The following is a 23,023-nucleotide window of genomic DNA, read 5'->3' as shown; positions in this document are numbered from 1 at the left end:
AAAGGACTGTACATTTATTATTATTATTATTATTATTATTATTATATTGTTAACTTTATTATTAATTATTAATATTATTAATATTATTAATTAATTAATATTAATAATGAGTTTTCATGTTAAAAGATTTATTAATAATAATAATAATAATAATAATAATAATAGGTCATTTCATGTTAATGTTTTAATTTTAAAAGGACTGTTATTACATTTATTATTATTATTATTATTATTATTTATTTATTTTTTCATGTTAAAAGATTTATTATTATTATTATTATTATTATTATTATTATTATTATTAGGTCATTTTATGTTAATAATGGTTTAATTTTAAAAGGAGTGTTGTTGTAACTATAATATTATTATTCATTTATTTACATTTTAAAATATTTGTTAATAATAATAATAATAATCATAATAATAATAATAATAATAATAATAATAATAATAATAATAGGTAATTTAATGTTAATAATAATGTTTTAATTTTAAAATGACTTATTTTTATTATATTTTAACTTATTATTATTATTATTATTATTATTAATTTCCAGTATTAATTCATTTTAAAAGATTTGTTAATAATAATAATAATAATAATAATAATAATAATAGGTAATTTAATTTTAATGTCTTCATTTGAAAAGGACCATTATTATTATTATTATTATTATTATTATTATTATTCATTAATACTAATGTTAATTGTTTTAAATTTAAAAGGTGTGTTACTTAGTTTTATTAGTAATGATGATGATGATGTCAATGATATGCTGATCAAGTCATCAGGGTGGGTCATAGGTGATCCAAGGCAGGCACATTTTTCTCGTTTTTTTCACATGCTATATTTGTATTACACGAGTGCAAAAAGTAAAAGAGGAAGTTTGTTTGCTTGAAAGGCCACCGTGGAAAAGTACGCCACTAAAACAAACACGTCTCTAATGGGACTTACACGCCCCCTCTCTTACTTTTCTCTGTTTTTTGTGTCTTGTTCACTGTGTCCTTGGTTCATGATGTTCCGTAAGACTTCCTGGGATTCACAGTTGACACACAGTTGGATGGGGAAATAATTTCAGGGACATTTAGGTCAGATAAGCATATCTATAAGAGCCCATAGGCACAGCGATTGGTGATTTAATGATTGGTTAAGAGTTAATTATTGTCTGAGGACATACATTGACTCTGCTGGAGAGGTTAAGGCTGGTTTTATTTGCGTTTTAGTTTCGCTGTATTGCTTGGTTTTGATAGTGTGAGCATGTGTCACATGAGGACTTCTGTGTTGGATAAAAACCCTTGACCATGTTTCTTCCTCTTGTCTGTACAAATCCTATTACACTTCCCTCAAGGGATGTAAATATTTACTGTGACAACAATTTGATTCAGTTATGACTGCATTTTGAAAACAGTGATATTTTTTTTTGTTGTTGTTGTTTTTTGTTTTTTATAATTTTTATATACAAGTCCCTTGTTTGTCGTGAACAGTTAAACTGCCTGCTGTTCTTCAGAAAAATCTTTCAGGTCCCACAAATTCTTTGGTTTTTCAGCATTTTTGTGTAATTGAACCCTTTCCAGCAATGACTGTATGATTTTGAGATCCAATTCTTTTTTTCATTTATTACTGCCCTTCAGAAGCTACAGAAAATACTTTCACCCTGATTTTCAAATTCCAAAAGTTTTCACCCCCGGCTCTTAATGTATTGTTTTTCCTTCTGAAGCATCAGTGAGTGTTTGAACCTTCTGTAATAGTTGCATACGAGTCCCTCAGTTGTCCTCAATGTGAAAAGATGGATCTCAAAATCATACAGTCATTGTTGGAAAGGGTTCAAATAGACAAAAATGCTGAAAAAACAAAGAATTTGTTAAAAATAACATGCATTTTATATGATCCCTCTTATTTGGGTAAAATAATTAACGTTCTTAGGTTTTTCAGCATTTTTGTGTATTTGAACCCTTTCCAGCAATGACTGTATGATTTTGCGATCCATCTTTTCACACTGAGGACAACAGAGGGGCTCATATGCAACTATTACAGAAGGTTCAAATGTTCACTGAGCTTTTTTTTTTTTTTTTTTTTTCCCATTTATTACTGCCCTTCAGAAGCTACATAAGATACTTACATGTTTCCCAGAAGACAAAAGTTGTTCAATTTACCCTGATCTTTAAATTCCAAAAGTTTTCACCCCCTGGCTCTTAATGCATTGTTTTTTTCTTCTGGAACATCAGTGAGCGTTTGAACCTTCATGTTGCATATGAGTCCCTCAGTTGTCCTCAGTGTGAATAGATTTTGCATCCCATTCTGCAATGTTTAAACAAATGTTTTGAATAAATAAGAAATATTTTACATAAAATCTGTTATTGTGTGTCTTTCAGATATCTGGTCACTGGGTGTGATCCTATATATGCTAGTGTGTGGACATCCACCCTTTCAAGAGGCCAATGACAGCGAAACCCTCATCATGATCATGGATTGTCGCTACACTGTGCCAAACCACGTCTCTCCAGAATGCAAAGAGTACGTATTTCATCAGAGCTTTGATTTTCCTTAGGCAAACACAGATTTCTTAGATTTAATCCAGAAGGCTGGAGGTTTTTTGAGACTTGTTTTCCGACAACATGTTTTGTTTTATTATTGTTATTTTCGTCTTTAAAGCATAAAACCACTACATTTATGCATAAGAAAAAACATTTGGGGTATGAATTTAATTTAGGCTTCTGACATAAGTTAAGCTTGTTTTAATGTTTTTACTTTTGTTTTTGCGTTGTGTTAAAATCTAAATAGACTTCTCTTCAGTATGATGGTAGTTTGCCATTATGTAACACATTTTATTAAATCTGCTGAGTTTCTTCAGAGTCAGCAGATGTCATATCAATAGTCTTTTCTTTCTTTGCTCAAGTTCACTATTTCTGGAAACTCAAGGACATGACCCTGGTAAAACCCTTTCCACAAAGACCTTCCATGCTGATCTGATGCATGCCCACGAAAACATCCTTGAGTAAATAGACTAGTTTTTAAGATGTCCTTGACAACCGTGTGCCATTGGAACACAGTGTTTTGTTATGCGTGTTTTTTTTTTTTTTGTTTGTTTGTTTTTTTTGTTTTTTCTTCTCTGAGAACTGGCAGGATGTAGTCTCTCAGAACCTCTCAAACACCACTCCCTCACACTGCAGTTTGTACCACTTTCACGCCAAACTTCATACCTATGTGTAGACCGGAGCCCATCTGAACATACTGTACTTTTTCTGTTTACACCCGCTTGTATAAGCCAATCACAGGTTGCGGCTCTCTAAATGAAGCCAATCAGCCTTCTGTTTGGATGTTTAAAGTTCTTGGAGGTTGGTTTAGGAGCAAGTTATGACAGACGCACAGAGAATTTCCATCCTTGGGCCAGGTGACAGATACTTAAAATATAATAGGTCAAAACAACTCCCTCATTTTCTTTTTCATTAGGGCTTTAACTAGATTTTCTAGCTCGGTTAGGTGTACTTGACTTCTTAACTAAGCTTTAGTATATTATTTGAATCATAATTTTGTTATGCACTTAAAAAGGGTTGGGCATAGTTTAGAATTTGGATTTCAATTAAAATAGTAACAAATATGCTTTGCAAAAACACATAATTGCATGATTAATTTTTGACTAATTATGACTATTAATTCCCTCATATGAAAGACATTTGACATCCTCAAATGATTAGACTTATTTCTCTAAACTTTAGTTCAGTACTTTAAAAAGAATTTATATTTTACCATAATGAACCACAAAATGTCCACCACATTGTTTTCAGATAATAAATTACAATTTGTGGTAAGATCTAATTTATGCTAAAATGTCATTCATAATATTACAGTTTTTCTCAATTGCTTAAACACATTTCTTGAAATTATGCCTCGCTTTTGCGGAACTCTAAACACAAATCCGTAACTTCTAACTCAATTCCCTAAACTTACTATATTCAGGTCAAAATGAAGCTCTCCACTCAAAACCACTCAATCTTGCTGAAAAAACAAACTTTGCTCTCAGACATGACACACAAACCCTCAAAAACACACACACTATAACACAGTTTTACACACTGATGAGATCAATTCAAAACAATACTACGAAAACTGGTAATAAGTGTTGCTTGGGGAAATTTTTTTTTTTAAATTAACACGATGAACACAACAAATGTATGCATTTGCAAGTGTTTTAATCCTTAATTTATTGTACTGTAGAACAGCAAACAACAACAAAAATAATTGTTCTGCCCCAGCACCCTGTCTTTGGTCTGGGACAGGCCAAACAACCTCCTCAACATCACAGACTAAATTGGGCATGGACAGGCAGCAGAGGTAAAATCCCCTTGCATGGCACGCATCAACTAAAATATATAAGACTGCTTGTTTTCTTGCCCTTCCTATTTCTCTTCTATGTTGTTGTCGTCATTCTTCACCTTATACTCTTTGTCTTCGAAATTGCATATTACTGTATGCGGGATATTGATTGAAAAAGAGCAGATAGTATTCACAGTTACACTTTTACTAGTGGTCTGACAAAAAAAAAAAAAAAAAAAATATATATATATATATATATATATATATATATATATATATATATATATACATAACAAAATAAAATAACATATAAATACATTACAAAGTCATTGTGCAATAGGAAAGAAAAAAGTAAATATGGGCAAAGGCGGAAATATACATTAGAAAGTGCACTGTCAGAATTTGTAACTGTGTTGTGTTGTCCTCTGTCTATATATGCTTTCCAACTGAAGGTTCATGAGATGTTGAGATGTACCTTTGAGCTATTTCAAAGAACTGCTTTATCATTGGTTGATCTGTAGTCTCTGGTGAAAGTCAGTATTCACTTTAACAATTTATGGCAAATATACAAAAAGTCTAATAGAAATGTGTAGAATATGCTTGACCGTTTATGACAACTAGATAAAAAGTTTAGCATTTCCTGCAAAGACATATACGATGAGCTAATGACTTGATGTTTTGAGGGGTAAGACTATAGCAACATGACAATAGGGACTGAAAATGTAGGAAAAAGCAGACAAATCCATTGCATAATCAGTTACATGAACGTACCAAAGCAAACACAACTTGTTAAAAAAAAAATTAGAAACATTTTATGATGTGCACAAGTGATTACATGATGTGGAGGTTGAACAAGTAGTTTTGAGAATTTCATTTCTGATCTGAGAAAAGCACCAAACTGTAAACTGACTTTGGCCCTTTTATCTAAATCGAAGCTTCTGATTGGTGTGTGATAAATTTTGACTCCTAGTGTTTCCACTTGGGTAATTGTGTACTAATTGAGCTCAAACTTTGCAGACTTGAGTGAACAATATTGAATGCTAGTGCTTTCTAAATGACCACATGATGTAAGCACTGAGAAATGTAGGGATTTGTGTGTAGAGTTTTGCAGTAACAGTTCACCAAATCTGACTCATGTGTTAAAGCAGGGGAGTAGTGTTTATAGTTTAGGAAAATGGGTGTGCTTTTTGAAAAATGGCATTATGGTTTTGAAATTTTAGTTCAAAAGACTACTTATAGTGTTTTAGCAATCGAGAAAAACTGTAAAAACTATTTTTTGCAATTCCGTTTGTAGGTTCAAATTCTGCATCCTATTAGATACTTCATTTATAATATACAAACCATTCTTAAAGGGATAGTTCACCCAAAAATGAAAATGCTCTCAATTACTCACCCTGATGTCATTTCAAACCTGTAAGACCTTTGTTCATCTTCAGAACACAACTTAAGGTATAAATATAGACATTGTTAAAGTAGTTGTGGTACTCTCGTGGACGCGCGTCGAGGACCAACACGGAAGAGAAGAAATAGTTGAATAAAGTTGTTATTTTTGTTTTCTTTGCACACAAAAAGTATTCTCATAGCTTCATAAAATTAGGGTTGAACCACTAATGTCACATGAACTATTTTAACAATGTCCTTACTACCTTTCTGGGTCTCAAACATGGTAGTTGCGAAGCTCTAAAGGTGATTGAATTTCTTACAGGTTTGGAACAAAACAACAGAATTTTCATTTTTGGGTGAACTATCCCTTTAATTCACTTCTGAATGGCACACAAGCCTGCTTTTAAGTGTGCTCACCGCAGCTCAATAGCGACCAGATTTTTACACAAGGCTGCCTTTTGTCAGAGTGAAGTTATTTTTAAGTGGGTTTATTCCAGGCTATTTGTAGTCAGAACATCCCCAAAGCAACAGCTCTCAGGCTTGAGTTTAGGTCTGAATCAGTCAATTGTGCAAGAGCGTGTGTACGAGTGTGTGTTAGACATCTGGGCTTGGCTGCTCAGCCAAACATAGTGACTGGGTCACATGATCTCCACCACAATCAAAAGCTTCCTTTAATGGGAAGGGTTTTCTTAGAGAAGAACACTTGTGTCTTCAGGCAGACTTTCATCTTGCTCTTCATCTGTAGTCCGCTTTTTTCCCGCCCTTTTTCCTCACGGCTATTTAAGGTCTTGAGGTTAAACACACCAAGAGACTCTACTGATGTTCAAGGGCAATGGAGCATGTGGGATTATAAACACAAACACTGAGAGACCTAAAAAAACACACCTGGAAAGGGAAAACATCTCCCCCTGCTGGTCATCTGTGTGAAATGCAGGTTTCAGAAATGTGTGCCAGTACCGCAGTGAAATAAAACACTCAAATGCCTTGAATAAACAAGCTGGGTGCAGTGCATTCACACATACACACAAGCTTGGATCGCAAGAGTTCCGACCAATTCCGTATTCTTTCCGTTCGCCTCACTGAAGCACCAATTCTCTGCAGGTGCTCATGAATATTAATCAGCAGAAAGATAAGCACTTCCTTTTCATTCCGTCTCGTCTGACGGCAAGATGCGCCTGTGCAATCATCGCCTGTCAGCTAGGCTGAGAATATTTATTAAGATTGCTAGAAAAGGAAAGTATGAAAATTGCAAGTAGAGTGAGATCGAAATGAAGTGAGATGGAGGCAAGAGTGATGAAGGGTAACAAAATCAAGGCTATTTGAGAAGATGGGTTTTTTTTTTTTTTTTTTTTTTCCCTGACAGAAGGTCATGTCTGATGTTCTCGTTCTGCTCTGGTAAAAAAGGAATAACAGTCTCTCATCATTCTCTCTCTCTCTTACTTTCTCTTTTTCCTATCAGTTTAATTTCACGTATGCTGCAGAGGGATCCTGCTAAACGGGCGTCTCTCACAGAGATAGAGGGCCACCCTTGGTTGCAGGGTGTTGACCCTTCGCCTGCCGGGTACACAGCCGCCCCCCTTACCTCCCACCGCAGTTTGTTACCCGAGGAGCACGAGTTCATACTGCAAGCCATGACCAGTGGCAGCATTGCTGACCGAGATGCCATCCAGGAGTGGGTATCTCTTTATTCCTCTTGGATATTTTCTTTTGGCTTCAGAAGAGCCTGGCCTCTTCAGAGTTGCATTATGTAAGTTGTTAATACAAATGCCTGTTTTGTGATAGAGCACTGGAGGCTGACCGATACAACCACATCACAGCCACATACTACTTGCTGGGAGAACGACTCCTTCGAGAAAAACAAGAGCAGTCAAGTCTCTCTCCTGAACAAAGACATACACAGTAAGTCCCAGTATTCTTAAACATAGTATTGAACAGGAATGGGCAAACTTGGTGCTGGAAGGCCAGTGTCCCTGCAGAGTTTAGCTCCAACCTTGATCAAACAAATCTCAACAAGCTAATCATTGTCTTCATATTACTAAAAGGCTACAGACAGATGAGTTTTATCAGGGTTGCAGCTAATCTCTGCAGAGACACTGGCCCTCCAGGACCGAGTTTACCCATGCCTGGTATAAATCATTTTGGATCTAAATGTGGTTTATCCTCTTAGGTAAGGTCTCCAAACTCTGTCCCAGAGGGTCGGTGTCCTGCATAGTTTAGCTCCAACTCTAAATAAACACACCTGAACCAGCTAATCAAGGTCCAGGCATGTGTGTTGAGGCAAGTTGGAAGTAAACTCTGTGGGACGCTGGCCCTCCAGGACCGAGTTTGGACACCCCTGCTCTTAGGTCAGGGGTCTCCTAACTTTGTCCCAGAGGGCCAGTGTTCTGCAGAGTTTAACTCCTACCCTAATTAAACACACCTGAACCAGCTAATCAAGGTCCAGGTATGTGTGTTGAGGCAAGTTGGAACTGAAATCTGCAGGACACCGGTCCTCCTGTACTGAGTTTGGACACCCCTGCTCTTAGGTCAGGTGGTCTCTAAACTTTGTCCCAGAGGGCTGGTGTCCTGCAGAGTTTAGCTCCAGCCCTAATAAAACACACCTGAACCAGCTAATCAAGGTCTTACTTAGCCTGCTAGAAATTTCAAGGCTGGTGTGTTGAGGCAAGTTGGAGCTGAACTCTGCGGGACAGCAGGTCTCTTGGACCAAACTTGCCTACCCCCGTTTTAGGTGGTAGAGATAATCTTACCACACAACCCTTGGTACACTAAGGTTCCTGATGCATTGTACTGAGTACTGTTATTGGCTTTGTTACAGAAGACCCATGTCAGAACCACTTGACTTGGTGAGCCAAGTGCCCCAGACTGATATGCTAAGAGGAACACCCCTAGGTCCCTTAGCGCCTCTCGGTTCTCTGTCTTCCGGCTATGCCCGACGTGGTGTGAGTGAATCTGGGGATCTGCTGGCTCCCAAAGCCAACCGTCACGACAACTCCTTCAGTGACTTTTGCAGCACGGCTCCCTGCTTGAGCCTTGGTCTGCGCCCTCTACCTCCGGACCAACCTACTGTTAAGAGCCTTGGAGCCTTACAGCAGATCTGCGAGGAAGAAGAGGACGAGGATGATGAAAATGAGCAGAACAGGAATGAGGAAAAGCTTGAGGTGGCACCAGGTAAACTGGATCCTCTTCCTTTGACAGATCTTTCATTGAAACCTTCGAGAACATCTTTCCAATCAGAGACTCAGAGGAGAATAGGGAGGCCGTCTTGTAAAGGGATGGGAAACTGTGAAACTCTGGCTGAGGAGGAGGAACTTGAGGAAGGGTCGGAAGAGCAGGCGAAGCTTTCAGATTCAGTGTCTAGCATCACCTCTGGCACCATGGAACATCAAGTAGCCAATGTGGAAGAGTTAAACCACACAGAGCAACCAGGTAGAGGAGGGGACAAAAGTGTTTTCACCTGTCCTAGCTTATCTTTAGATGAGCAAGAAGGAGAACAAATTCAAGGTCCAAATAGAGATGGACCTCCACCACCTCCTAGACTGGATGTTGTGCAGTGCTGCTGGGGGCAGCCTGAACCTTCAAAAGAAATGCTAGAAAACAACAATAACACCCTAGCCAAATCTCGACTCCTTGAAGTTGGGGTGGTATCAACCCCTTGCGGTTCCCCGAGGTCCCTGCCAAGGAACCACTGTGTGGACCTGGGTCCCGATGGGGTGGAGATGCGCAAGACTGCAGGGGAAGTCGAGAAACCTGAGGAGGCACAACCTAAACCTCAGAAAGGCCTCCAGGGAACCAGGGACACAAGTACTGACTCTGCTATCCGGGCCGATCCCAGCAAGGTCAAGAACGTAAACTTGCGAGAACGTCTGCTGCAGTTTCCGCTCTGTGAGAAAGCCTTGTCCTTCAACATCCAGCCCACCTCTAAAGAGAAGCTCCTCCCATTTGCACAGTACAACTGCTGCCATGTGTTGTAGAGGTTGTATCCCAAGATCAAAGAACAAACTGATATCAACCGAAATCCTCCAACCTCTACAACTCCGCAACTCTGTGGAGTTGTTCAGACAATAAACGAAAAAGTGTGTTCTCACCTCATACTGTAACCTCAGAGGTGCTTGTATATCTTTATTTTCTTTCCCTACCCAGCATTCCCTGCTGCTTTCCTGTAAAACAGTTAACCTCTTGGCAATGCTGTGTATATGAACACCTGTATCTACTGACACTGCTCACTATATACTGTGCTATCTCAGAGACTTTTATTAGATATAGCGTATGTCTTGCTAGCGTAGGAGCTTTAATTCAATAACTTGTCATTTTGCACTGTACTAGCTTTACCACAATAAGATCACTAAGTGAGTGGATGAAGACCATACTTCAGAGCAACACGTAATAAGCCAACACAAGAACAGACGATGAACAGTCACAACAGTGTATGTTCAGACTCAAGAACTAGCCGTCCAGTCGGTGTAGTATTCCTAACGAGTTTTTGGTTTTCATTTGGTTCAATCTTGCAGGCAACTGCGAGGTTTTAACTCAGAACTTTTACTCAGAAGTTGCATGCTGTGGCGTTGTTGAAGTTGTTCCCACACCGCTGTCTCACGCTAGCATGTTTGCTAGCATCTTTACCCTCAGGCAGTGGGGTAGGAAGCAGAATACTTCGCCACATTGATACAGTGAACAGTGACAGTTTGGGAGCATGGTTATGAGAGCATGCTAAATCAGAACAGCTTAGCATTAGCATTTTGGGAGCAGGGGACTGACCAGGGAAGGATGCTAACTATATCTGTGTATATATGAGGGCTCAAACAGAGATTATTCTGAGAGATTATGACGACATAATATTACACAAAACAGAAGACTGGTCTTCCTGGAGCTATATTTTGAAGTTTGTTTTAAAACTGCTAACTCTTGGAAATATTATGAAGCTTTTATCAAGTATTAGAGAGTTATCAAGGGTGTTTTGGAAAGATGATGACAAAGACATTTACATATGGAGATATGCGAGGGAGATTACATACCATTCTATCTATTTTGTTTAATCATCTGCCTCTGGGTGCATCTTTAACATATGTTTTACGGGGATAAGCTGTTTGAAATATCCAGTCATGTACAGTGTATATATTCTTTTGGACATATTATGCTATTGGTATGATGTTGTATTTTGACCCTTGCACCGTATACATACCAAACATTTCAACCCTCCATTTTAGATCTTATTCCTTGAACGTAGCAGTTTGATGACTGTCAAAAAGGTCAAATAGTTTCTTGTCACAGTTGTAAATACATTTGAAGAGCTGTATGCTAACGTAAAGCTAAATAGCGTAGCTGAGCCTAGCTTAAAATGTACATTGACAAAAATCCAGCCTTCGTATGTTGCAATGGCATGAGTGAAGCTAGCGGTTACTGTTGTTTTTACCTCCTGAACAGCCTAAACACATCACATATACATTTAGATAGCAAATGTGACTGTGGTTACTGTTACTTTGGTACTCTGAAGGGCGTCAAAGCTATTCAGTCACTTCACATGTTCGTATATTTTTGCGCTATACGTAGTGCACTTGTCACCGGTGAGTTTTTCTTTGTCACATACTTTAGCCAATGAAAGTGCAAATTTCAAACACTTATTTTTGTTGCGATATCTTGGACCACAGATAAGCTTGACCAAATGCACAAGTGTAGATGTAAGAGGTGCTTTGGGGTGACATAGCAAGAAATATAGACTTATATAGACATCTCCATAACTTCTGAATTTTTAATTTTCATTCCCATACTACGTTTAAATCAAGGCTGGGATGATTTGTAAGTACAACCTTCTGGACCAATCAGAGGGCAGAGCGATATAAAGGCAGACATGCACTATATTTTCATAATCAGCATTTATTTTCTTTTTATTTTGATGTTTCTCATTTGACATGGGTCTCCATCCTTCAAAGCATCTGTAATCGCTTTACAGCGAAAGTCAGATTTGGGTTTGTCTATAGTCCCATTGACCCTTACTAAAACTATGACTGTGTCTCAATGAGATTAATTTATTTTTATATTTATTTATTAAAACTGATTAAACTGCCTCTTGTGTTGTCCTGTTTGGTTTGGTATTAGTGCACAAGACCATGATATTTGTGTATGGCTATTTATTGTATAATGTGGTTTTCTCAGCTTAAAGCCATTTGAATATTTATTATGAGTTTATTCAAGGCCACTTACATCACCAAACGTATTCAGTGAAGCATGCATTGGGTGGTTATTTACACCAGCAAATTTTTTTTTGATGAAATGTAAAAATACAACAGACAAAAAGTTAAAACTGTCACAATATATAAACAAAAAAAAAATCAAATATACAGACAAAGGCATGAAAAAACTTAAGCTATTACATAGTGATTGTGGTGAACTTTTGTTTTAAAATCATTAATACAGTCTCCATGTTTACCCATAATTTTATCTTCCGTGACCTTGATAATCTTTTCAGTAGTTTTCAAGAAAGCACCACTGAGGCAAACAATTATTAACTTGGACTTAAACGCCCTGTAAACTGTGGAAGCTATCTTTGGTACACGGTGCCATATGGTAGATTAGCAAGCTAAATATGACTTTATAGCCAGCCGCCTCCCTTCTTGCGATTGTCTCTATGGAAATAGTCTTTGGTTGCTCTTCCATTTAGGCCTTCGAAGGGAGTTTATCACCCACACGAGAGCACATGATCCTCTGTGAGACAGAAAATTATATTTAATGTCATTTACAGTTATGTAAACAGTGCATAAAGTAGCCTACATTAGATTTAAAATAACTTGTTGGTTAATCACATGAGGACTTTAGTTTTTGATAAGCTATGAGAAACAAGATTAAATATAATAAAAATAGATTCTGTCAGCATTATTATCAAAGTTGGAAAATATGGCTGATCCTGCTAACTATATGCTAACAGCTAAAACTAGCACAATGTTTACTGCTACACTTTTTTCCTCACTGTTGTGTATAAATAAAGACTTTAAATCTAATATAGCTTGGTAAACAAAACACTAGCATGCTAAAATGCTAATAGCTAACATTAGTTGCTAAAGTTACCTGTTTCTTAAGCGCTTGCATAGAGTGATACTCGATTTGCTCTCTCTTGATTCGGACCCAGTCCGGTTCATCAGGGATCATGAAGGCCAAAATCATCTTCACCATGATCAGGACATGCTAGAGGAGCCAACCAGCATAAGAAACAATTAAGCTACAATATTCATTCACAGAAAATATGTGCAAAGACAGTTAGCAGCAAGCTAATTCACTCCAGATAAATTGTGTCTGGGAAGTTAGTATTTATGAGTTGGGAAGGTGTAAGTACAATATTAGGTGCTTTTAAAGAACAGCTTAGCGTTAGCATTTTGTAAGCATGGGGACTGACAGTGATACATTTTGCTGAATGCACCATTAGTCACATTGAGTTAAAGTGATAGTTCACCAAAAATCCAATTTTTTACACTTTTTCCTTCCAAATCTGTTTGGTGATATTATGTGGTACACAAAAGGCAAATCTTGACATTTTTGTCTAAATTAAACTTTTTTTGTTCTTTTTTAAAGGGATAGTTCACCCAAAAATGAAAATTACTCCATGATTTACGCACCCTCAAGCCATCCTAGGTGTATATGACTTTCGTCTTTCAGGCGAATGCATTCGGAGTTATGTTAAAAAATGTCCTGGCTCTTCCGAGTTTTGTAATGGCAGTGAATGGGTGTTGAGATTTTTAAGTCCAATACAGTGCATCCATCCATCATAAAAAGTACTCCACGCAGCTCTGGGGGCCTTCTGAAGTGAATCGATGCGATTGTGTAAGAAAAGGATCCATATTTACAACTTTATAAAACGTTTATATCCATATTTAAAACTTTAAAATCTCTAACTTTCGCTTACTGTTGTATGCGCGTTCACGAGAGAGTGGCGTTCAAGTGGATGACATAGGACGTAGGTGTAGCATAGGCCCCAGTAAGAATATGCTAGTCACGTGTGAATGTTTTGTTTACAGAAGCAAAGGAAGCAAAATCTCCTTTGTTTAGCAAAGGACAACCAGTCTGAAATCCTCTTTTTTCTTTAAAATCCTTGTTTGACTGGTGTTTTGTTTAGCTCTCTCCTTTAAACTGTGTTTGTCACTTATTTCCGAAACTACACTCTTAAAAATAAAGGTTCCAAATGGGTGTTTTTGCAGTGATGCCATAGATTAATCATTTTTGGTTCCCCAAAGAACCTTTCAGTGAACAGTTCCTAAAATAACCATTTTGAAGAAAAAATTAAAGACTTAAGAACCTTTTTCGACTATAAAGTACCTTTTCTGCATTTAAAAGGTTCCGTGGATGTTCTTAATGGAACCATTGATGCCAATAAAGAACCTTTATTTTTAAGAGTGCACACCTATATCCTATATTATCCACTGGAACTCCAGTTAGCAGAAGCTAGAGATTATGGTTTATAAAGTTTTAAATATGGTCATTTTTCTTACACAAATGCACCCATTTGCTTCAGAAGGCCTTTATTACCCCCCTGGAGCTGTGTGGTGTACTTTTTATGATGGACGGATGCACATTATTGGACTTCAAAATCTCAACAGCCATTCGCTGCCATTATAAATCTTGGAAGAGCCAGGACATTTTTTAATAAAACCTCAATTGTATTCGTCTTAAAGAAAGTCATATACACCTAGGATGGCTTGAGAGTGAGTAAATCATGGGGTAATTTTCCCTTTAACCTTGTGGTCACTGTTTTTATTTTTGGACAGACTATTCCTACAGCTTTTCCTAAGGCTGTACCAAACTCTTCTCTAACCTCCACAATGACGACAATGACGAGAACTTTGCTGCTGCTGAGACCGGCGTCCTGTGTGAATTCCTTTACACGTGGTGACAGAAGCAGCAGCCAACAGTTAGACATGACTGAGATGAAACTCAGCACCTCAAATGCCACCTATAAGAAAAACAAAGACACACACTAGAACTCACAATATCAAAACATTTAAAACATTCATATATACAGGACAGATCACATTTCTGACCTGCCATACACCCATGTTGGCCACAGGGGCGGAAAAGGGCTTGTTGAAGAGCTTGCAGAGCTTGTAGGCATCTGTGCGAATCTCTGTGAGGTTGTTTAGCAGTAATAGAGGGGCAGTGAGAGGATAGACGCAAGAGAAAAGACTCAAGTAGCCAAACTGAACCAGCAGCTCGATGTACTCGGCAAACAGGCCCTGAAGAGGAACAAAATTGAGAATTGAAGGAAAATATGATTCTTGGATTTAGGATATTTAACGTTACTTGGTTGCTACTAACTGGGAAAGCTGGCAGACTGCCCTGAGCCTGGAGATGGTCCACCTCTGGATCGTCTTCCTTCAGGTTCCTGTCTTTAGATGTGAGGAAACGGTCCACCAGGAAAGGAACCACCACCTCAGTGAACTGATTCACCACTTGGGTCACGATCAGAAGAGAGGAAAGTCGCTGTGGAGGAGATCACGGATATTGTGTTAAGACCTTAGGATTGTATGGGAAAACGGTTTCTGGGAAAATTCCCACCTTGCGCAGAAGAGGCATGTCCTCCTTGAAGAAGGCGATGTGGAACAGCACAGCAAAGTTATTGAAAAAGGTGAACTGAATGAGAAAGAGGGACAGATAAGGCACATGGGATATTTAATTTAGTTTTACACAGTCCTGCTGAACATTCTGCTCTAGACGTATACAACTATCAGCATTTAAAAATCCTGTGAGGTCTTTGAGATAAACTGCTATGAAGCACGCATTAACAGGTCATACATAATATGAATATAGAAAATTATTAAACTCACCACAAGGACTTTGGTGGTATGATGATAGTCAAAAGATGATTCCTCCCTATGATTTTCTGAAAGGCGAGAGAGTAAGTTATATTTAATATAATATAACATTATCTATTTATCTATATTTCTATATGTAATCTATATATCTCTCTACATATCTATTTTTCTATCTATATCTATTTATCTGTATTTCTGTATCTAATCTACATCTCTGTATCTCTCTACATCAATCAATCAACCAATGTCTATATGTAATCTATCTATCTATCTATCTATCTATCTCTCTACATATCTATCTCTCTATATCTATTTATCTGTATTTCTATATCTCTCTACATATCTATCTACATATCTATATTTCTGTCTAATCTATATATCTATATCTACATATCTATCTATTATCTATCTATCTATCTATATTTCTATATGCAATCTATATATCTATCTATCTCTCTACATATCTATCTATCTGTATTTCTATATCTAATCTACATATCTATATCTCTCTACATATCTATCTACATATCTATATTTCTGTCTAATCTATATATCTATAGCTCTCTAAATATGTATCTGTTTCTATATGTAATCTATAAATCTATATCTACATATCTATCTATCTATCTATATTTCTATATGTAATCTGTCTATATATCTTTCTTTCTTTCTATCTATATCTATCTGTGTGTTTTGTGAATTCTAAAATTATTTATTACAATTATAATATATTCATATTTAAATAATTAATATATTTTTATTTTATAAAATGCAATGATTTAACAAAATTGTCAAACATTTTTTTGTTAGTGTATATTATTCTAATATATATTTGAAGACATGTGGAATAAAAAATTATGACAAAAAAGTCAGGAGAAACATTTTAGTAGGTGTTTATCAGGGGTATATTTTTGTGGAAAAATTAACAACAACAAAAAAATAAATAAATAAATTTAATATTAAGTTAGCTACAACCAAAGTTAAGAAGCAATAGTTAATCTGAACATCTTAATGCAATGTGCATTTTAAATAGTTCTACAAAATATTCCGTTATTTAGATATTATATAATTTATATTTTTACTATTTTATTTTAAAAGTATTTATTTGAATTTATTTTATTTTTTACATACTATTTTGCAAAATATGAAAATATATCAGTATATCATATTTATATTATAATTATCATGTCTAATTATTCGTTATTTTATTATAACTATAGTAAATATTTAAATTAAAATTCACATTAATAGTCATAACATGTCCTGTTTTTTTGTTTGTTTGTTTGTTTGTTTGTTTTTTGACAATTAGTGCTGAATAGTTTTGGATCCCTGAACATTATAATCAGCTTCTTTTGCCTTATGTTTTCTTACCTGCTTCTGTTAGCTTCAAGGCCACGTTGCGATATACATTCCCCAGCACATTAGTGTAGACTATATGGGCTATAGAAGGAACATACAGCAGGACTGCTGTGAAGTATGATCCAGATCCTTTGTGCCAGTCTGAGACCAGGCGCTCAAAGAGGTAGAAACCTGCCATCCCCATGACCACCAAACCCAAAAACACCCCGACCGCGGGCAGTGACACCAGACCTATCCTAAGCCTCCTCTTCCATTCGGGAAACAGCGGCTCCACTCTGCCCGTGACCGGATTGGTTCCGAGCTCTCCATGGAAACCCGGTCGGGGCTCTTGAAATTGTTCAGCTAAATTGAAAGTGCCCCAGTGATAGGATAAAGCCGCGCTCCTCCTCTTCCACAGCTCCATGAACACAGTGGACCACAGCATGCTGAACACTGCCTGCACCATGTAGGAGCTGACCGACGGCTGGTCATCGTCGTCCTTTTGCGGCGTCGGCTCGCTCTCAGTTTTATTTCCGCTGGAGAAGTTTGCACTGGGGAGGAAGAAGGTGATGAAGAGGGCTAGGATGGCTGGAGGAAATAATGACAAAGTGTAGAAGTCCAGAAAGCTGAAATAATAGGCAATAGTGCCACCAAAATAAGCGTGGATGGAGTCTGTAGAGAGAAAGAATGATTTATTTAGTGCTATAACAATAAAATAATTTTAATAAAATACAAAGTAGTATTATATTTAGTTATTATATTTTTATTTTACTATATATATATATATATATATATATATATATACAAAGTGTTTCTTGTCAAATTTAGCGCTTTCTAATATTTACGGTTTGACCCTATGAATGACCCGTAGGTCAAGCCAGATCTCCGTAGCCGCTTCAGTTCAAAGTAAAGACGCGGAGCACAAATTTTCTTCGGTTTAACACAAGTTATAGCGCGACATAAACATTAAGTAACATCAAAAGGTATGTTGAAAGATACAGTACAACTTACTAAAATATATAATGTCTCATGTAATCACTCAACCGAGAAAAAGCCGTCAAATAAAACGGCTTGTAAACAATGTCTTTTAACCATGTATTTACCTCAGGATAGTTATCCAGTGTTCACAGTTAGTTAGTTAGTTAGCTATTAAAACACTAGATGAAGCTTATTTACTGTTAAGTATGTGTCACCATGAACCACAAAACCAGTTATAACGGTCATTTTTTTTATTTTACATCATATAGAAAGCTGAATAAATAAGCTTTCCACTGATGTATGGTTGTTTAGGATATGACAATGTTTGGCATACATACAACTATTTGAAAATCTGTAATCTGAAGGTGCAAAAAATAGAAATATTGAGAAAATCACCTTTAAAGTTGTCCAAATGAAGTTCTTAGCAATGCATATTACTAATCAAAAATTACGTTTTTGATATATTTACGGTAGGAAATTTACAAAATATCTTAATGTAACATGATCTTAATATCCTAATAATTTTTGGCATAAAAGTGCTACTTAAGACTGGTTTTGTGGTCCATGGTCATATATATGTATGTTTGAATAAACAAAGATAAGTTTGTTTTTTGTTTTGTTTTGTTTTGTTTTGTTTAATAAAAATAACTTATAACTTGACTATAATAGTTTTCTGTAGTTAACTGTAACCTCTAATGTTGTGTACCAAATAATAGGGTTCCCTGTATAGTTTACAGCATTAGTTGGGATAGTTGAGATTTTCTTCCCTTACAGGGTAAATGTAAATTAATTATTAAATTACTAAAATGAAAATTCTCTCATTAATTACTCCCCCTCATGTTCATCTTCAAAATACAAATTAAGATATTTTTGATGAAATACGAGAGCTTTCTGACCCTGCATAGACAGCAACACAACTACCACCTTGGTTCAACCTAAATTTTATGAAGCTACGAGAATACTTTTTGTGTGCAAAGAAAATAAAAATAGTCACACACAGTGAACACTGACATGGAAGAGAAGAAATTGTTAAATAAAGTCATTACTTTTGTCACATGGACTATTTTATTGACATCCTTATTACCTTTCTGGGCCTTGAACGTGGTAGTTGTGTTGCTGTCTATACAGGGTGAGAAAGCTCTCAGATTTCATCAAAAATATCTTAAGTTGTGTTCTGAAGATGAACAAAGGTCTTACAGGTTTGGGACGACATGAGGGTGAGTAAATAATGACAGACAAAAGGGGTGAACTTTCCCTTTCCTTTTTAGAAAACTAAACTATCAGTATCGACATCGGCAGATATCATTCTGAATGATCAGTATTGGCTGAGAAATGTAGTATCGGTCCATTTTATAGGGCTAAAAAAGATTGAAGACCCCCCAGGTGTACAGAATACTGTGGCATATGAGACACTGAAATGATTATATAACACTTTTATGAGTTCCAGTCAAATGACTTTATAAAGTTTTATTAGTGCTTCCATGAAGGCTATTAAAATGAATTAAATGGCCCCGAACAAAAGATAGTTGTGTATAATTTAAAACCTGACGAGGAGGCATGTTTAGTTATGTGACGTTAATGTGTGTGTGTTTGTACCTAGTGGCTGGCCCCACAGACTCTTGTGAGAGTACCACTGCTTCCCCAAAGCCGACAACAGCTTCTGGTCATGAAGAGGGGTGATGTTACGGATCACGCCTGCTTTCTCCAGCTTCTGTACTGCAGCATAGATAGATAGATAGATAGAGAGGGACAGGACATTACCATATTAGGTTTTAACTATGGGAATACCATTGGGAGTCTAGGTGGCATGCAGTGACTAAGCAGTTCAGAGAGAGAGGAGAGTGAAGCCTACTGGCTACTCACTGAACTGCATGCTATTAATAGCGTACTAGCATATTGTTTACTGCGTAGAATGCACTGTATAATGTCTGCTGTTTTATAAATGTACAGTTTGCGAAACAGTATGCAAGCTTCAACGTCAAAAACATTTCCAGTGCATGCAGTAAACAGTATGCGTAGTATTATAGTATGCTCGTTTGAACATAGCCAGTTTGATCATATTTAATGCAAAAATGTCTTACATGTTGTCAGTCCAGTCAAATAGATGTTAAAAATGCATGTTGCATCTGCAACATACAGATACTTACAGATGCTCTCTCTGGCTTTCAGCTTTCCTTTGGGTGCTGGGACTCCTGGGATACGCTGGTCCTCCAAGGCTCTCATGGAATCCAGTTCATGTTTGACGATGTACTGCCTCTCGGCCAGCGTCAGGAACTGCTGCATGTTGTCTGCAGAAACAGTCACATAACAATGGATTTTAAGCTAATAACATTAGCCGGATGCTAAGGTTTACATGCTAACACTTCACCAGTGAGGTATACACATTTAGTGCCTAGTAGAAATATGCTAATTGCGGTGCAGGCAATATCAGTCAGCTAGCATTTATCGTATACTATTCACCAATGTTGCAAAAGTTGTCACGGTCCTCAAAGGAGAAGGCCGTCATGTTTCCATCCTGGTAGGTTTTGCAGAGGCCCAGTTCCTCAGTCACCTTTAGAAGGGTGCAGCGAGGGGCCGCCACAACTATCATGTCCCCTTTCATGTCCTCACCGGGGTGAACTAACAGTTGAGCCCCTAAAACACATGTATTTATTTGTTATGTGTTTGTTTTTTATACATTTTAACCCATAAAGTTAAAAAAAGCGTTCTTACCTCCAGCTTTCACAGGTGCAGATATGACAGACATGATCCACTGTTTGGTGATGGGCTGGACGTTCTCAGCCAGCTGGATCAGGACCAACGGCTCTATGTGGCTGGAGATACAGCAGGGGCAACTGACCCGGGACCAGGAGCTGGGTCCTGTCACCTTGGCCGGGTTTGAAAGTCCCTCCTGAGGTTCCTTCTGGGACGTCATGGTGTCCCTGTGGAACTGTAACCCATGAGACAGCATGTATCTTTTCTTTTTTTTTCTTTTTTTCTTTTTTTTTTAGAAGCATCTTAGTGTATTCCTTATTTTACTGCATATTTCATATTAGTCGACACTTTCTAAGTTTCCGAGTCAGGTACATAATAGGGCTCAAAACTTTATTATTATTTTTTTTATTTGAATTATTGTTTAATTATTTATTATGAAATATCTAAACAATTAATATAAAATAATAACAATAATAATATTTATTATTGTTATAATATTATAAAATATATAATAATATTTATAATTATTATTATTATTATTATTATTATTAAATCATATAAAAATACATTTTTGTTGTTAATATTCATCACTTTCCAAAAGTCAGGTACATAATAGGGCTTGAAACTTTTAATTAATATAAAATTAAAATATATTTAATGAATATTAAAAATAAGAATTATTATTATTACTATTATTGTTATAATAGTATATAATATATAAAGAATAACAATAATTTTTTTTTATTGTTTATTATTATTTTTTATTATTATTATTATTAAATTATATAAAAAATAATAATATTTATTATTATAAAATTATATAATAATAATAATAATTAAATCCAAAGGCTGGTTTAAAATGGCTTAAACGGTATTTATTATTTTAAATATATAAATATTATTTATTTATTCATGATTAATTGTTATAATAATTATTAATAATTAAATTAATAATTAAATAATATTTTATTGTTACAATATTATTATAAAATGTTGTAAGAAATATTAACTTTGTTTGTTTGTTGTGTTTTTTTTTTTGTTTTTGGACAGGATTTGTTTGCTGACAGTGAAAGTTTCTTACCAAACATTGGGTCTAAATACATTTAAAACTCCGATTTGAGATGAGTTTGCTATTTTGTAATAACAAATATTATATCTATAAATGTATTATATTTAGATTTTATTATATTAAAAAAATTTAACATTTATTATCCTTACAATTTATAAAATTAAAATGAGTTTTAAGTCAAAATTATTTTACTAAAAACTATTAAATAAAAATGTATTTATTTATTTATTTAAACAGTGAATCGAATATTGATACAATAATGTGAAAAAATGATTTTGTTATTTTAATTGTTAGGTAGTTGAAAAGGTCAAGACCTCTAAGGCAAAAATCACCAACATTAGCTTTAACAACTTTTCATGCTAGGCTAATTTTATGTTAAAAAAAAAAAAAAACTATTACTGTATTTCTTAATACAGTAGTTTTTACCAATAAATAAAAAGAGTGTCTATAAAAATTAAACAATTTTTACAACTAACCCGCAAGAAGTCAAACTGTATCAAATAGGCAAATAAAGAGGTGAATGGAAACAAAATACACATCAACAGTTCATTCAAATCACCTCCAGAAAATGCAAACATGTGAGTGAGTTATCAAATATCTGGCTGCTGGAAAGACAATAGACAAGCTCATACCAAACAAAACACCCTTTTACAGTGTGCACACAAACGCTGCTCATAAACACCATGTACTAAACTACATAATTCCAGCTTCAGGCACTTGAGAGAAAAGAGCATGCACAAAGTGCTGTTGAATAACGTCACGTCCTCTGTTTGTAATGACAAAAGTTGTACTTTAAACTCAAACGAGAGTGAAACTAAAACGTAGACAGGAAGTAAACGAGTTACAGAACGAGAGAGAAATACTGTAGATGTAGGAAACGGTTCTGCAGGTTACCTGTCAAAGCCAGGGACCTTCTTCTGTCGGAGCACTCGAGTTTTGTTGATGTTCACACCCCCTCCAATGTGCTGTTTGAAACAAAATGAAGTGTGAAAACTCACAGTCAGACTGTACGATGCACTTCTAGAATTGGTTGTTCAAAACACTCACCCTGTTTAGAGCCAATCCATTCGCTGGTTTACTAGGAGAGAAGAGGAATGCAGTTGAACGTCTCTCCTCCCAGCCTTTAGGGTGTGGAAGAACATTTTCATTTTTTTCCTGATGGTAGATGCTCTCTGCAATCTCAGCACATCTGGGTCCTATTGCCTGCCATGTTTGTTTTTTGAAAATAGCATATGGCTAGTCTGTAGGATGTTTTACAATTAAAGTAAATGCCATATGTGATATGAACTATAACCATACAATATATGGCATTTACATGAGTGAGCATGTGCAAAGGACTAAAAGGATTACTCCTTTTAGTCCTTTGCACATGCTCACTCATGTAAATGCCATATATTGAGGTGAGTTTGCTATTTTGTAACTAAAGTGTTCTTCCAGTTTAGTGCAGTTTTT

The 23,023-nt window shown here is 36.0% G+C and overlaps 2 protein-coding genes across 4 annotated transcripts in view; one reads left to right on the top strand and one right to left on the bottom strand.

Annotated features, from left to right (window-relative positions):
• snrkb (SNF related kinase b) overlaps positions 1-11,760 on the top strand; it is a 37,502-nt gene extending 25,742 nt beyond the window's left edge. For both annotated transcript variants that reach the window (XM_051099068.1, XM_051099067.1), the window contains exons 3-6: positions 2,374-2,515; positions 7,158-7,370; positions 7,481-7,597; positions 8,514-11,760. In XM_051099068.1, coding sequence (XP_050955025.1) covers positions 2,374-2,515; positions 7,158-7,370; positions 7,481-7,597; positions 8,514-9,669 — 1,628 coding nt within the window. In that variant the 3' untranslated portion in view covers positions 9,670-11,760. The remainder of the gene's footprint in view (positions 1-2,373; positions 2,516-7,157; positions 7,371-7,480; positions 7,598-8,513) is intronic.
• ano10b (anoctamin 10b) lies at positions 11,442-22,735 on the bottom strand. Of its 2 annotated transcripts, none has more exons than XM_051099070.1 (14): positions 22,619-22,735; positions 22,466-22,536; positions 20,521-20,729; positions 20,269-20,442; positions 19,956-20,096; positions 19,405-19,524; positions 16,864-17,502; positions 15,505-15,560; positions 15,236-15,310; positions 14,996-15,160; positions 14,722-14,913; positions 14,496-14,633; positions 12,758-12,874; positions 11,442-12,397 (listed from the first exon to the last, which is right to left on the bottom strand). In XM_051099070.1, the coding sequence occupies exons 3-14, from the start codon at positions 20,720-20,722 to the stop codon at positions 12,350-12,352; spliced, it is 2,067 nt and encodes a 688-aa protein (XP_050955027.1). In that variant the 5' UTR covers positions 20,723-20,729; positions 22,466-22,536; positions 22,619-22,735; the 3' UTR covers positions 11,442-12,349. The 2 variants fall into 2 exon arrangements, with proteins under 2 accessions (XP_050955027.1, XP_050955026.1); XM_051099069.1 differs by having other exon boundaries at positions 20,521-20,737; positions 22,619-22,709.
• Between the last annotated feature and the right edge of the window lie 288 nt (positions 22,736-23,023).

Source organism: Labeo rohita, chromosome 25, assembly GCF_022985175.1.
Source record: "Labeo rohita strain BAU-BD-2019 chromosome 25, IGBB_LRoh.1.0, whole genome shotgun sequence".
NCBI classification, from domain to species: Eukaryota; Metazoa; Chordata; class Actinopteri; order Cypriniformes; family Cyprinidae; genus Labeo; species Labeo rohita.
Note: the sequence above shows the minus strand (reverse complement) of the source record. Positions and strands in the feature narration are given on the sequence as shown.

Excerpts from the sequence above, each read along its gene's own strand:
- ano10b (XM_051099070.1), bottom strand. The coding sequence starts at position 20,722 with ATGACGTCCCAGAAGGAACCTCAGGAGGGACTTTCAAACCCGGCCAAG. Across the intron at positions 20,097-20,268 it reads TGACAACTTTTGCAACATTG|ACAACATGCAGCAGTTCCTG; the intron begins GTGAATAGTATA and ends CTGTTTCTGCAG. Across the intron at positions 12,875-14,495 it reads TCATTGTCGTCATTGTGGAG|CATGTCCTGATCATGGTGAA; the intron begins GTTAGAGAAGAG and ends TGGCTCCTCTAG.